This window comes from Lacerta agilis, chromosome 9, assembly GCF_009819535.1.
Source record: "Lacerta agilis isolate rLacAgi1 chromosome 9, rLacAgi1.pri, whole genome shotgun sequence".
Classification (NCBI taxonomy): Eukaryota; Metazoa; Chordata; class Lepidosauria; order Squamata; family Lacertidae; genus Lacerta; species Lacerta agilis.
In genome coordinates this window covers 32,053,775-32,068,161 of record NC_046320.1, presented here as the reverse complement: position 1 = coordinate 32,068,161, position 14,387 = coordinate 32,053,775, and the positions used below count along the sequence as shown (strand labels likewise).

General features: G+C 41.0%; 1 protein-coding gene across 6 annotated transcripts in view; it reads right to left on the bottom strand.

Moving 5' to 3' along the window:
* Nucleotides 1-14,387, bottom strand: part of MARCHF1 (membrane associated ring-CH-type finger 1) — a 122,080-nt gene that overhangs the window by 22,890 nt on the left and 84,803 nt on the right. For 4 of the 6 annotated variants that reach the window (XM_033159963.1, XM_033159961.1, XM_033159962.1 and 1 more), the window contains 3 exons: nucleotides 14,215-14,294; nucleotides 13,185-13,934; nucleotides 1,297-1,477 (listed from right to left, as the gene is read on the bottom strand). In XM_033159963.1, the coding sequence (XP_033015854.1) occupies nucleotides 1,297-1,477; nucleotides 13,185-13,934; nucleotides 14,215-14,294 (1,011 nt within the window). The remainder of the gene's footprint in view (nucleotides 1-1,296; nucleotides 1,478-13,184; nucleotides 13,935-14,214; nucleotides 14,295-14,387) is intronic. The other 2 variants (XM_033159965.1, XM_033159964.1) reach the window with 1 other exon arrangement.

Below are 14,387 nucleotides of genomic sequence, written 5' to 3'. Positions count from 1 at the left end.
CTATGACTACTGGAAACCTCAAGCAAGTCCTTTGGCTCCTGACATTTCACTAGCTATTGCTTACACACTTTCAAGCATATTTTGCAATAAAAGAGCTAGAGACATGCTTTTTTAAAAAAATGAAAGCCAGGAAACTTAGCGATCTTGATCTATTATTCCTGGTGAATAACACATACGGCTGCTTTTCTGGTCGTCTATGGAATTATGGCATACATACAGTGTGTGTGTGTGTGTGTGTGTGTGTGTGTGTGTGTGTGTGTGTAAGCAAACCTTTTATTAGCTTTTTGGTGTATCTTAACTCTGCAAAGTGCATAATTGTTTTCATAAAATAATTTTCATATATTTTATTAATTCAAGTAAGCAAGAACCTGCCATTTGCAAACTTTGGAATTTGGCGAGAAACTTTGGAAGTCGAATTCAAAAACTGGAGAAATAGAGCTGATGTGGAAACCCTCAAATAAATATGTGATTTCTGAAAGCCAGGGGATCAGTCTGTCCTCTTGAGGATTATCCTATGGATGAATGATATCTGGTAATGGTAGCAATGTAATTAACAAGAATAATCCTGTGTGTGACTTTTAGATAATAACGTTACAGTCTCACTGTACAGTATGCTGCGAACAAGATAGAGTGGGGGACGGGACACAGGTGTACTTGGCAAGGAGTTAAAAGGTTATGAGTAAAATGAAAAAAAAGAGTGAGGAACAGGGCAAAGGACAGCGGACCTTAAGGTAGGGGCCCCAAAGCAATGGCTGGGGGATGGGTCAGTTATATGAAGCCAACTGCATATTAGGAATCTGGATACATCTAGGGATACAATGTGGCAAAACAGAGTAGCCCATCCAACTTGGGACCATGGGCCAAGGACTCCAAAATAGTTGAACTGGTGTGATTTGAAAGTGAGGGAAACTTTACTTTTCCACACCGATTTCAGCAAAGCAACAACTGACTGTGCAAGATTTGCCATATGTACTTGATTAGCTTAATACAGAGTCTCAATCAAGGCAACCAGAAATGAGCAACCTCAGAAACTGTAATACAACGCTTCGTGTTAAGCATATGCATGAGAAATATGCATCGTAATATTCCAGCAGAAGGAAATTAAAACAAACAGCAGTTATAAGATGACAAAGCTGAAATAGGAGAATTGATATAGCACAAGATCGATGGTGTGTCAAATACACACTCACAGAGCTGCATGCATCAAACAAAGCAGAAGAAAGGATGACCTAGACAGGAAATGTAACTTCAGTTTTGGCAGCTCACATCGGATGGAATTAATTCTTAGCACCGTACCTTTCGAAGAGGCTTGAGCTTGGTCTCCATTATGAAGTCATACTTGCAGAGTTCACAGCAGCGTGTGTCTGAACTCTTAATCCATTGATGCAGACAGGCCTGATGAACAAAACGCAGGGTCCCTGTGCAGCGACACGGTGTGATGAGGGGGCTTTCGTCATCTCCCTCACAGTGACAGATCCTGACAGGAAGGACAGCAGCAACGAGTGAGCAAAGGTAGAGTTTATTTGCACTGCCTTTCATACCAAGGGTTGACATTCAAAACACTCTGAAAGTGCTCAACCTTTGAGATTAGATCTCAGAAATGTATTCCTTTTCCTGTTTGTTGCTTAGTTACTATATGTTCCATTTTTAGCATTACTCAGACATGGAAACATACAAGGTTTCCCCAATGACACATATCAAACTCTCCTCCTACCTTAATATTTATATAATATGGCTAATTGAACCCAGAAGCTCTGGGCCTGTATGCTCCTTCTTGGATGGCAATTCCATGTTTTCTACTTTGGTTCGCAATCAAACCATAGTTTAATTTGCTGGCTCAGAAAAATGGTTAAGTGTTGTTTTTCGTAAACTAGAATAGGAACTACTGTGCATAGCATCACTGTGCATGATTGGGACGGGGTAATAAGAGGGAATATGTTGGCCCAAGGCTCCCGACAGCTTGTTCACGGAATCTGATTTTGATGTTCCACTGTGTTCAATAGGATTTACTTCCTAGGACCACAGGCTAACTGTCCCACTTAGATAAATGGTACCTAGATGCATCCTGAACTGGACTGAATCCTGCCTACTGTTGAAAATTAAGTTCAATACTCTTTAAACATAGACAGTTCACACTAGTATTCTATGCATGCTTACTTGGAATTAAGCATTAACTATGTTCAATGGTATTTGCTGTCATGCAGGTGCATACAGGATTGCAGTTTATGGCTCTTGAAATTCGAACACATATCCTAGTCACATGAAGGAAATGCAATCTGCATCTCATCTAGTTTTGTGCTGAAGTCGCAACAGCTCTGAGTAAGATGGGAGTCACCTTCAAAGATGGGCTATTTTCACTCAAAAATGTAAATGACTTCAACTGTAAATGTGTATCCAGTTTTAATTTAGGGGGAAAGTATGGCCCAACTATTTGGTTGTGGTCCCGTAGAAGTGCATAGGTTCAACTGAGAGTGAGTATTGTGTGGTGGTTAGTGTTGAACCAAGACCTAGGAGATCAGGGTTGAAATCCCAACACAGCCATAAAACCCAACACTACCTCACAGGGTTACTGCCAGGAGAAAACGGGGATGAGAACTATGTGCACCACCTTGACCTGCTTGGAGGAAAGTTGGGATAGAAACATAGTAAAATATAAATATATGGGATTTATGAACAACTAACCATGGACGCAATCCAGTTCTCATGAGCTCAGTAAATGGACTAGGTGGTATTTGGGGGAGGGGGGAAAGGGAAAAAAGAGACCAACAAGTTCCCACATGGCCCTAGCCAAATCCACTACTACCCACCCCATCGACAGTGCCTCATCCTTTAGAAATAACCTAACGAAAAGTGGGGAAAGGGGAGGGAGGGAAGTTTTCCTTGGCATACTAATGGATTTTCCTATTGATCCTGTTCCTTAAGGGCAGCATTATTCTTCATGGATTTCCTGTCTGGAAACTGTTTCCTTCAATGGTAGGAAACAGTATGAAGCCCATGTAAGATCAACACATAAATCCATCATCAATCTACATATGGGTTTCACTCTGTTTCCTACATAGAAGGTGTTTTCAGTGCAGGAAATCTGTAATGTGTGAAGCAACCCTGAGTAAAAAAGAATAGTGATATGTAAGGCAGTAACACCCCTAGCAGCTAATTAACTTTTGTGAGTGTCCTCATGATTTCGCCGGTGCTCCAATAGCAATTTCTAAGTCATACCCTTTGCCAGTTTAGATAAAACTTTTATCTCACTGCAAAACATTACACGAAGAGAGCAACATCATTTTCTTTTTAAATTAAAGCCATTTCCCAAAGGGGAAATACAGGGCTTTGTTCATTTTAATCCCAGCTATATATAATTTATTTTACAGACTTCTGTGTTTAAGCCATTTAGAATTTAGACAAATAAATTGGGTACCCAGGAGTCCTTTTCAACCACTGTCAGAATTGTTTTGAATTTTAACAGCTAAAATATCAACCTAAAATTCCACTGGGATAGACAAATAAAATGACACAGCCACTTTGAACACACAATGATTCTTCAATAGAAACACTTAACACAAAACATTGAGTGAATTATAAATTAAAAACGTGTAATGAGAATATTGAGTGCTGTGGCAATAGAAATAATGTCCAGAGGAAATGATTATGGAAACAGCTCTAAACATATTAAGTGCTCTTGTCTTCTGTTTGTTTTCGCTCTGTTTGAAATTTATTTCCCCATAAAAAGATTGGTTGATAATGATGGGGTTTGCCTAAGGACGGAGAGAATAAATATGTTTGTGCATGGATGGAGCATGTGAAGGATAGTGAGAGAGCTTGAACTGCTTTGTGTCCTCTTGATGAGCTCCCTCCCCACCATTACTGAAGACTTGATGTAGCCTGAGCTACAGAACCAGGCTGCTTCTGTGCATCAGGTTGTATAAATAAATGCCCTCTCTGTATGCATCAATAAGAAATGTTGGAAAGGTTACAGTTACCATGCCTCCTCCACTTTTTGCAGTTCAATGCTGGACGTATACCAACCCTAAGAGCAGGGAAAATAAATATTATACAGTGGTACCCCGGGTTACGTACTTAATCCGTTCCGGGTTACAGTAGGCAACCCAAAAAGGACGTAACCTGAACAATTCGTTCTGCGCATGCGCAGACCAAAAAACCCCGAAAAATGGGGGGAAACGCAGAAAACGCTCTGCGCATGCACAAATCGCGCGCCCGTCGGGTTTCACTTCTGGGTTAGCAGAGTTCTAACCCAAAAAGTATGCAACCCAGAGCGTACGTAACCTGAGGTATGACTGTACAAGGAGTCATGCCATAGAAAGCACTGTGCCAGCAGCTACTGCTTCTAGAGAGACTTTGTTTGGGTGTTGCCCACTGAAAAGGGTAACAGGATTTGTTTATTACAACCTCTCCTTTGCTACACTTCCCCCCCCCAAAAAGCCTGTTGTATCTCCAGGGGGCTCAAGAGCAGGCCTCCCCCCCCCCAGCTCTGTGTTGAGTTTCGGCATCTCTTTTGTGCATACCAGAACCTTTTGCTGTCGGAGGCAACGGGCAGCACAGTGCTGCGTCCCAACGACTTCGGCATCCCAGAAAGGTGCACCTCTTTTTCTAGAAAAGAAGCACTGCTCCAGAGGATAGCTGGAGGCTAAGAAACAATGACACATAGGTAAAATCCACTGAAAGCACTCTTACGCCATTTCAACAAGTGTGGCTTCCCCCAAAGAATCCTGGGAGGTGTAGTTTGTCAACGGTGCTGAAAGTTGTTAGGAGACCCCTCAAAAAGAGCTACGATTCTCAGCACCCTTAACAAGCTACAGATCCCAGGATTCTTCGGGGGAAGCTATATCTGCTAAGGTGGTATAAAAGTGCTCCAAGTTGACAAAACTTCCTTGAATGGCAAAAATGCTTTAGGAGGCACCATGCAGCACATGACAGCTTTACGCCATGCAGAGAATCTCTGCCCTAGGGATGTACCAGAATTGTAGCTAAAGTGAACAGTAATGGTAGCTAGATTACCCACCCAACAGATTATTCTTCACTCAGAGAAAGATAAATCACCTCCAAGACAGGCTTATATGGCAATGTCACTTCTAAATGTGGAAAGGAACCTCAACCATGATGCTCAATGTAAGCTGTGTTTCTCTATCATCAAGCTCCAGAATCATTTTCACATGGTAGCACTCAACTAAAACTTAAGATTCCTAAATACCATCAGCTTTCTTTGGATTTGCAGGTTGAATGAAGAGAATACTTCTGAGAGTGTGAGCCTTGTCCTCACAGCTGAATGATGCAGCTTGGATATGGCTTTCAAGTCTGAAAGCAGAATCCCATGGAGACAATGTTGTTTTACAAATTACCGGGTTGCAATTATTAAGGTTAAAGCAGCCAAATCTGTTGTCCAATAACCTCATCACAAATATGAGAACAAACAGCTGGAAAACACACCATGTTCTCTAAGATGAAAACAATGACAGGTTGTTGCTGTTGTTTTGCAAGCTTCATCCTGTCTCCTCCTATAACTGGAATTGCAAACCCCCAACATACTATAACTGAAAATACAAAATTACAAGGGACAAGGAAGGAAGTGTTCAAGGAAAACAAGTGGGAAGACAAGGAATTAAGATCAACTGCAGCAAGTTCTTGCTGACAAAAAAACATCACAATGAAACACACTGTATGCCATGGCAGGTAAGAATCACATAGTTCCAGAAACTCATTACTAGTTTCTGTGGCAAGTGGAAGTGTATGTGGACTTTACTGTCTGGATGCTTGGAATATTTTTTTCCAAGTTGGTCTTTAAGTGCGTGTGTGTGTGCGTGTGTGTGTGTGTGCGTGTGTGTGCGTGTGTGTGTGTGTGTGTATATATATATATATATATGTGTGTGTGTGTGTGTGTGTGTGTGTAGCAAATTTTATATATATATAATTTGCTACTGTTTTTGTCACAGGTTCACAATGAAAATCCAGTGAATACAATCGGTATTTGCTCACAACATTCTTGTGTGTGTTTTTTAAGCCCTCAACCAATAAGTAATTGATTACTGTTTTTAAAAAAATATTGTTTTGCTCCTTCCTTTACATAGAAATGACTGGTGTGGAATAATTATGTAATTAATTTCATTAAATTCATAACTTATATAAATAAATAAATAAATAAATATGTAAATATGTAAATTATGTCAACTAGCATACAGCAAGAAGAATAACAGTACTTGGCGGAAATGGAAACAGCAGGTTGTGTCTTCTTACACTCCTGTTTTGGAGTTTGCTTAACACTTAGCAATGGGATTAAAGTTGGGTATTTTATTATTTCTGGGGAAAAAGAATAATGGATGAAATCCATGTCCGAACACAGAAGTATAACAGAACTCTTAACATAATCACGAAGGATCTCAAAACAAGGAAAAGGCATCCAGCTGTTTTTGGTGACCAGATCTCGGCTTCTGCATGGATGTTTCCCATGCATGAAGTTCCTTTGCCACATGCCTTGATAAACCATTAAGTCATAAGGTTGTAACAATAGCCTGCTGGATCAGGCCAGATGCCTATCTAGTCCAGAATGCTGTTCCTGTGTTGGTCAGTCAGATGCCTATGCTAAGCCTGCAAGTAGGGCCTGGGTGCAACTCTTCTCATCTGCAATTCCCAGCAACTGGTATCGTCTCTGACAGTAAAGGAAGAACATAGGCATTGTAGCTAGTAGACACTTTCACAGAGAATAAGACTAACTACCGGTAACTGGTTTCCTGTTTTATCCAAACTGGGAAGCTATGGTTAACACCAAAATGTTAAAAACCAATTTGAAGTTGGTTAATGATCCTGGCTTCTTTTGAGGCTGGTAAGCATAATCAGAGACCTGGCTTATCAAGGAATACCATTAAGGAATGACAGGAGGACAAAAGACCTTTTCATATCTCATTATTAAGAGGAGAACAATTATGCAAATGCAGCCTCTATTGCCTAATACCTGTGAGCCACAGCATTTTGGTTTCAGTTACATGAACATTGTACTTGAACGTTTCCACCCTTATCATTCAGCCTGGACACTGAGATCCAGCTCTGAGGGCCTTCTGGCAGTTTCCTCACTGCAAGAAGTGAGATACAGGGAACAAGGCAGAGTAGTCGTGCCTGTCCTGTGGAACGCCCTCCGGTCAGATGTCAAGGAGATAAACAACTATCTGGCTTTTAGAAGACATTTAAAGGCAGCCCTATATAGGGAAGTTTTTAATGTTTGATGTTTTACTGTTGGTTTCATAGTTTGTTGGAAGCTACCCAGAGTGGCTGGGGAACCCAGTCAGCTGGGCAGCATGTAAATTAAAATATGTTGTTGTTGTTGTTGTTGTTGTTGTTGTTGTTGTTGTTGTTGTTGTTGTTGTTGTTATCACCCTCCTGTTTCATGGGCATGCCAGACAACTGTTGTAGGGTAGAAATTTAACCTGTCATCATGAACTTGAAGTCACCAGTCTATGAAGGAATGAAACTGTTTCATCATTTTATATTCTGTTCTTTTTAAATAAAATGCTTGCTTTCTTTTTTTTTTTTAGTGTGTGTTCTAAGCCAAAAGGTTCAAAGTTAAGAGGAGGGTCAAAAGTTAATTTGGTAGTTAAGAGGAAAATGAAGCCTCAAGATAAAAGGAGGGTGGGCAGCCTAACCAATTAGGAGAATTGGACTCTATCCTCCCCCCAGTTGAAATAATGTATTTAAGCGGGGAGTTGAAGCAAATTAGACAAAAGACAAGCTGAACTATAAAGTTATAAAGTACGCTCGCAGCACTGTAGAAGAAAGAAGCCATGACAGAAGGCCACAAATGGAACCAGAAGCAGAATTCTGAGAGAACTGGTTAAGTATTGGCTTAGTGAGGCAAGCAGCCTAGTATACATTTAGCTGGATGCTTATTTTGCTCTAATGGGGAACTGATTAAACTATTTTTAACGTTTTAATCTTAAATATCCTCTTTTTAAAAAGTGCTGACTTGTCAGTCTGCTTTGGTAAAAACCACATTTGTTTGCATTTAAATATGGCTGCTATCTTCTTATTCATGCCATACTTACCAGTAATTGCCTTCTCACTCCACCCAGTATTGAGAGCTGGCCTGGCCAGTTTGAAAAAGAGGCATGATTAGTAGAGTCAGCAGTGGAAAAAGATATCTGCTTGGTGGCAGAAGCAAAGTTAGCAAAGAGGAGGAACTGCGTTTGCTGGCTTGCCTTCCTTCCTTCACTTTCATAGTGCAGTCTAAACCTCATGCTGTCACAAATTCCCATTTCAGGTATTTGAATAAGAAGGGGAAGGGAAACTGGGCAGGTTGTTCTAAAGTGTATGTTTGAAAAAAAGAAAAGGGTGGAAGATCAGATCCTGTCTACTACAAAATCTTAAGGGTAAACAGCTGATTCAAGCAGGGCAGGGCTATGAGAAAATGTGTTTTAAAAAAGCACAGCAAAATTTACTAATTTCCTCCCAATGTGAAGTAGCTCTAAATGAGTTCCTCCTCACTATACATACATCAGCAACATATTTTATGATGACAGAAGTATAGACTGACTCAGTAGATGACAGAAAAGCATCCCCTGTTGATCCAGTCACTTCGTTCTCAGACACCACAAATTTGCATTCACAAAGTACATTGTTCTGTTTTCACTGCTATTGTAACATACAGAAAGGCATTTATGGAAGACAAATCCCTTTCACCTGACCCCTACAACTAAGTTTGGAAAATATCAGACTGGGTCAACAAACACACTGAGATGGCAAATATACCAGCATAATTCTCAACTCTGTTCCACAGCAGACCCAGTTGACATAGTATATTTGGACTTTTAAAAAGCTTTTGATAAAGTACATCACTAAAGACTCCTGAGTAAGCTTAGCATTCATGGGATAATACATGGGTAGGCAAACTAAGGCCCGGGGGCCAGATCCATACCAATTGCCTTCTAAATCCGGCCCACGGATGGTCTGGGAATCAGCTTTTTTCCCCCCATGAGTTGAAAGTGTCCTTTTATTTAAAATGCATCTCTGGATTATTTGTGGGGCCTGCCTAGTGTTTTTACATAAGTCGAATGTGTGCTTTTATTTAAATTGCATCTCTGGGTTATTTGTGGGGCATAGGAATTCGTTCACACCCCCCCCAAATGTAGTCTGGCCCCCCACAAGGTCTGAGGGACAGTGGACCGGTCCCCTGCTGAAAAAGTTTGCTGACCCCTGGGATAAGAGGGGAGGTCCTCTTGTGAATTAGGAACTAAATAAGTAAAAGGAAGTAGATAGTAGGAATATACGGTTAGTTCTCCTGATGGAAGGATGTAGAAAGTGATGCCCCTCCAAGGACTGATACTAGTGTTTTTTGACTTGTTCATAACATATTGTTATGAGTTAAGGCGGGGTGGTGATGGTGGTTAGGCTGTATGGCCTGAGCCACTTTTAATTCATGGAACAAGCACAGATTCAATTCCTGGAATAGCCAGGCTAGTTTCCTGGTGAGGTAATGACCCTTTAAGTATGGGCCATTAAGAGAACAGTCTCCAAGGGCTTTTGAAAAGGATTGGATGGTTATGCCTATTAGCCACAATGGTTATTTCCACCTCCATTGTCAGAAGCCAGTATGGCTCTGAATACCAGTTGCTGGAAATCACAGGTGGGCAGAGTGCAGTTGCAAAAGCTATATTCTCTGCTACAGAGCTGCTAGTATCTGGAAAGATATTGAGCTGCCAATACGTGGGTCCATTATACCCAGCTGGAACCATCTGAGCAAGCAGTGGTCTAAATTCCTTCTCTAATCCAACTGCGCAGCTTTCAGGTGGCTCTGCTGGATTTCAAGACAACCACTTGTCCCAAGTATGACGCAGCAGTAGCACCATTGTTCAAAAGGTTAGTGGTAGATTATGTGCAGTTCTGCATTAACCACTTAACAGTATAAATAAAATATGGTTGATGATGAGGAACAAACATTAATTGATGCGGGACTATGTTCTGCATCCAGCTCTCTTTTCACATCCACAGATTAGTTAATTGATTGATCAGTTATACTGAAAGGTAGCAACAACAGGAAGAAGCAGATGCAATGGGACTGTTGCCAGAGTCTATTTAAAAAATGTTGTTTCCTGGACTCCTGACACTTTACCTGTCTTTTTAAGAAGTATGCGTACCATTTTAGTTTTGGTATGCAAGTTAAATTACCCAATCTTCAAATGAGACAGTGTAGTAGATAATCTCTCTTTTCTCAATGAATATTTTATTGCATTTTTTTTTCTCTTTTCAAAGAAAATGATGACTATCAGAAAACGGACTACAAATTGGCTTTTGACTCAATGCAGGAATGTATCTTTCACTAAAGTAAAAACAGGAAAGCCTGTTTTTAGCTGAATCAGTATTATTGGGTCATAAATCTCTCCTACTTGTTCTCTGATAGTTTAACAAGTAAGATAGCTTACTGGTGATAAAAATTAGCATGCAGCAGTTTTTTTGCAGCATCTACTCTACATGTACTTACTACCTCTCGGTGTGATACATTTAGGAATGATTACAAGATATATATCACTGTCTTGGAGAGCCCAGTTTGTGTGCCAGCATGGAAAAATAGTAGTCTAATTTTCATTACAGCTGAAGAGACAGAAAACATAAATGGGTGCCTGCTGGATCAGACCAAAGGCCCATTCAATCCACCACCCTGCTCTTACAATGACCATAGACAAATGCTTATGGGAAGTCTGCAAACAGGATGTGAATGCAAGATGTGATATTGTCATGCAACACAAACACATGCTCCAGGAAGGTTGGCCAATCATAGCTTCCAGGTTTGTGATACCCATTACCTCAGGAGTCATCATTGATTCAACTTTTTATACACAATGATTATTTCCATTCCAGTCCATCAATATATGGCCAAGTCCAGTCCTCACTATATATGAGGTCCAGATGATATTAGTTACACACTTCCCGTAGAAATTACTATATTTACACTATGGTAGATTACAGCTGTGACACAATTAGGTACACAGGCTGATGCATGCAACCAAATCTGTCAGCTCATAAAACACATTTTAAAGCAACCACCATGAAATGCAAAATCTCCACAGAACTCTGCTTTGAATGAGTCCCTCGTGGGTGTATCTCCAAGGCCCACATAACTGCCCCCTTTTTAAAAAAATCACATTGCCCAAGAAGGTGAACATGATCTGAGTTATAAAAACAAAGTCATGCTTCACTTGGTAGGCTTTGATCATGCATATGTCTTGGTGGTAGGGAGAAGACAGGCTAAGATCTACAACAGGATCTGCTGCCCCTGTGATCCTGCTGCCTGAGGCAGTCGCTTCATCTTGCCTCATAGGTGAGTCAGCCCTGAGCTAGAGCATAATTGCTTGCAGGCTGGGGGGAAAGGAAAGCTGATTCTAGCACAGGCACTATTGTTAAGATATATCAGGCAACTGTTTTTCCTTTATATAAAGTAGCTCTAATTTGCCAAAGTTCTATATTTCGAAGGAAACCGATGCAATCTCTACATCCAAAAAGTAACAGCTGATTTTGAGCCTTATCCACTTATATGACTCAAAACATTTCCTCATTTCAATTCCACTTCTGCCTAGGTCATCACAAAAGAAAGCCAGCAGATCTTTTAGCAACATGTAAGGACTGGTCACACAATAATTACGTTGACCATTTACCCAAGTCTAACAGAATTAATGAACTTTATACTTTTTGTGGTAGGATAAGGGACCCAGGTGGCGCTGTAGGTTAAACCACAGAGTCTAGGGCTTGCTGATCAGAAGGTTGGCGTTTCGAATCCCTGCCATGGGGTGAGCTCCCATTGCTCGGTCCCAGCTCCTGCCCACCTAGCAGTTCGAAAGCACGTCAAAGTGCAAGTAGATAAATAGGTACTGCTCCGGTGGGAAGGTAAACAGCGTTTCCGTGCGCTGCTTTGGTTTGCCAGAAGTGGCTTTGTCATGCTGGCCACATGACCCGGAAGCTGTCTGCGGACAAACGCCAGCTCTCTCGGCTTATAGAGCGAGATGAGCACCGCAACCCCAGAGTCGGACACGACTGGACCTGATGGTCAGGGGTCCCTTTACCTTTACCTTTAAGGGAGTAAAATGGGGATCTTGTGATATCTGCTACTTTTGCTTTTCAGTGGATTTTTATGTTGCGTACAGTGGTACCTCTGGTTACGAACCTAATCCGTTCCGGAGGGTCGTTCTTAACCTGAAACTGTCCTCAACCTGAGGTAACACTTTAGCTAATGGGGCCTCCCGCTGCCACCACACCGCTGGCACGTGGTTTCTGTTCTCATCCTGAGGTCAAGTTCTTAACCCGAGGTACTACTTCTGGGTTAGCAGAGCCTATAACCCGAAGTGTTTGTAACCCGAGGTGTTTGTAACCCGAGGTACCACTGTATTGTATTTTTATTGTTAGATTAACTGTAAAAAAAATTTTAGTTGCATTAAATTACTGAAAGCTGCCTTGAGTAGTACATGGGGACTAGAAAGGTGGGATAGAATTTTATTTTAATTTTTTAGAATAAATAAAACTGGAGGAAAGCTTATTATCACAAATCTCCAACAGTAACTAACTGGATCAGGGGCAAAGGACCATCTAGTCCAGCATCCTGTTCTAACAATTCCCTATGGGAATTTTGCAAGCAGCAGCTGACTGCAATAGTACTCTTCCCCCTTCTGATTCCCAGAAACTGTTATTCGTAAGCATATTGCCTCTTACAATGGAGGCAGAACTGTAGCTATCATGCCTATGTTCATATTATTATATAGCCATAATAACTTGCATAGTGCTACTTAAAACTATAGATTGATGACTTAAGCCTAGGAAAGTTGGTATTATCATACATAGGTTATAATTCATATCATCAGAACATATACTTTTCAAGGCAATAGTGTTCTTCCCATGCACACAGCATCTCAAAAATCCCACCCCAACATAAAAGGAGGAGTACTCTGAAAGAGGATATCCTATTGCATTTTAATAACTTTAAAAAAAAGACCCAATATCATGTCTCAAGATGGTTTTTGTGATTCCAAGATTAAAATCTGTATGAAACTCAAGACTACCTGCTGCTGTTTAGTCGCTAAGCATGGTTCTTATGTATCTAGACACCAAAAGCAGTATGAATCAGGGAGGAAAAACAACAACCAACCATCTTTTATATAATTCATAGCAGTTAGAAATTCCTTTTGCATTAGGAGACAAACCTGCACACTTCGAAATCATCAGACAAGTCATCATAAAACGCAGGTTTCTGAACAGCAGCCGATGCAGCAAGCCCTGTCCCAGCAGGTACTCCATTTTCTGGAACTGACAAAATATCACTGTCTGGGCCTTTCTCTGAACCACTTTCCTCCTTGCTTGCTTTGACTCGTCTAATGGTCCTTGAAGGCTCTGGATCCTTGCAACTGCACTTGCCCTGGTGTTTTCCACCTTGTCTAAAGGAACTCCTTGCCTCCACAGAGGACGGTGAGCGGCAGGTCTCTTTACAACGTGAAATCCTTCTCCTGCGGTGACTAGGAGTGCAGCCTTCAGGCTCAATCTTCTCTTCTTGCTTCTTTTCCCCACCTGTCCCCATAGTTACAAGTTCAATGGCATTCTTCCTGGAAGAATCATCTGTCCGAGTGTTTGAAGTACTCCGCCTTCTCATTCTTCTGGGCATGTTGGCTCTCTCCCTCTTTCTAACCAGGGCCCAATGGTTCTCATCTGAAGATGATGAATCGGATGAAACTTTGCGCAAGGCATTCCATGCACGATTTGCAATGTTTGGGTGCAACTTGCCACCCTTCTCTCTTTTTTGCTTTTCTGCATGCCCATTATTTTCCCCAGGATCTTTCCTCCGCCTAACCCTTCGCTTCACTTGTTTCCTACCGGTTTCTTTACTAGCAGGACTCAGCACCGTGACAGGGGTTGAGTTTTCAAACTTATCTTCTGATATGTCATGCAAGGTGGGAGGTCTAAACAAAGCAGCAAGCGAAGGAGATGGATGGAAAATGATAAAACGAAAAGAGAGAGAAAGAAACGAAACAAATCAGAATTTTGAAATGAAAACAAAAATAATTGTGACAAACAGAAAAATATATATGGAAAAGACATAACAAAACACTGAAAATGACAAACCAAAAGTAGATTTGAATGTAAATCCATGAAGGGGGTTAGGCAAAAGCAAGAGCTATGGATCATTAGATAAAGAAGACTATGCATCAATCAGATTAGGACCACTCTTTTATCACGTACCTACAGATGTCCTGAGTAGAAGGGCAGACAGATAACCGTGACTGGCTTCTGGGTGCTGTCCCTGTGGTAGGACTGCTTGCCTGTTGAAAGAAGTTAGATAATTTGGAATCTTTATCAATGAAATAAAGAGTCGATATTTTACTGCTTTTCCACATGATTAAAACAAAAGTTAA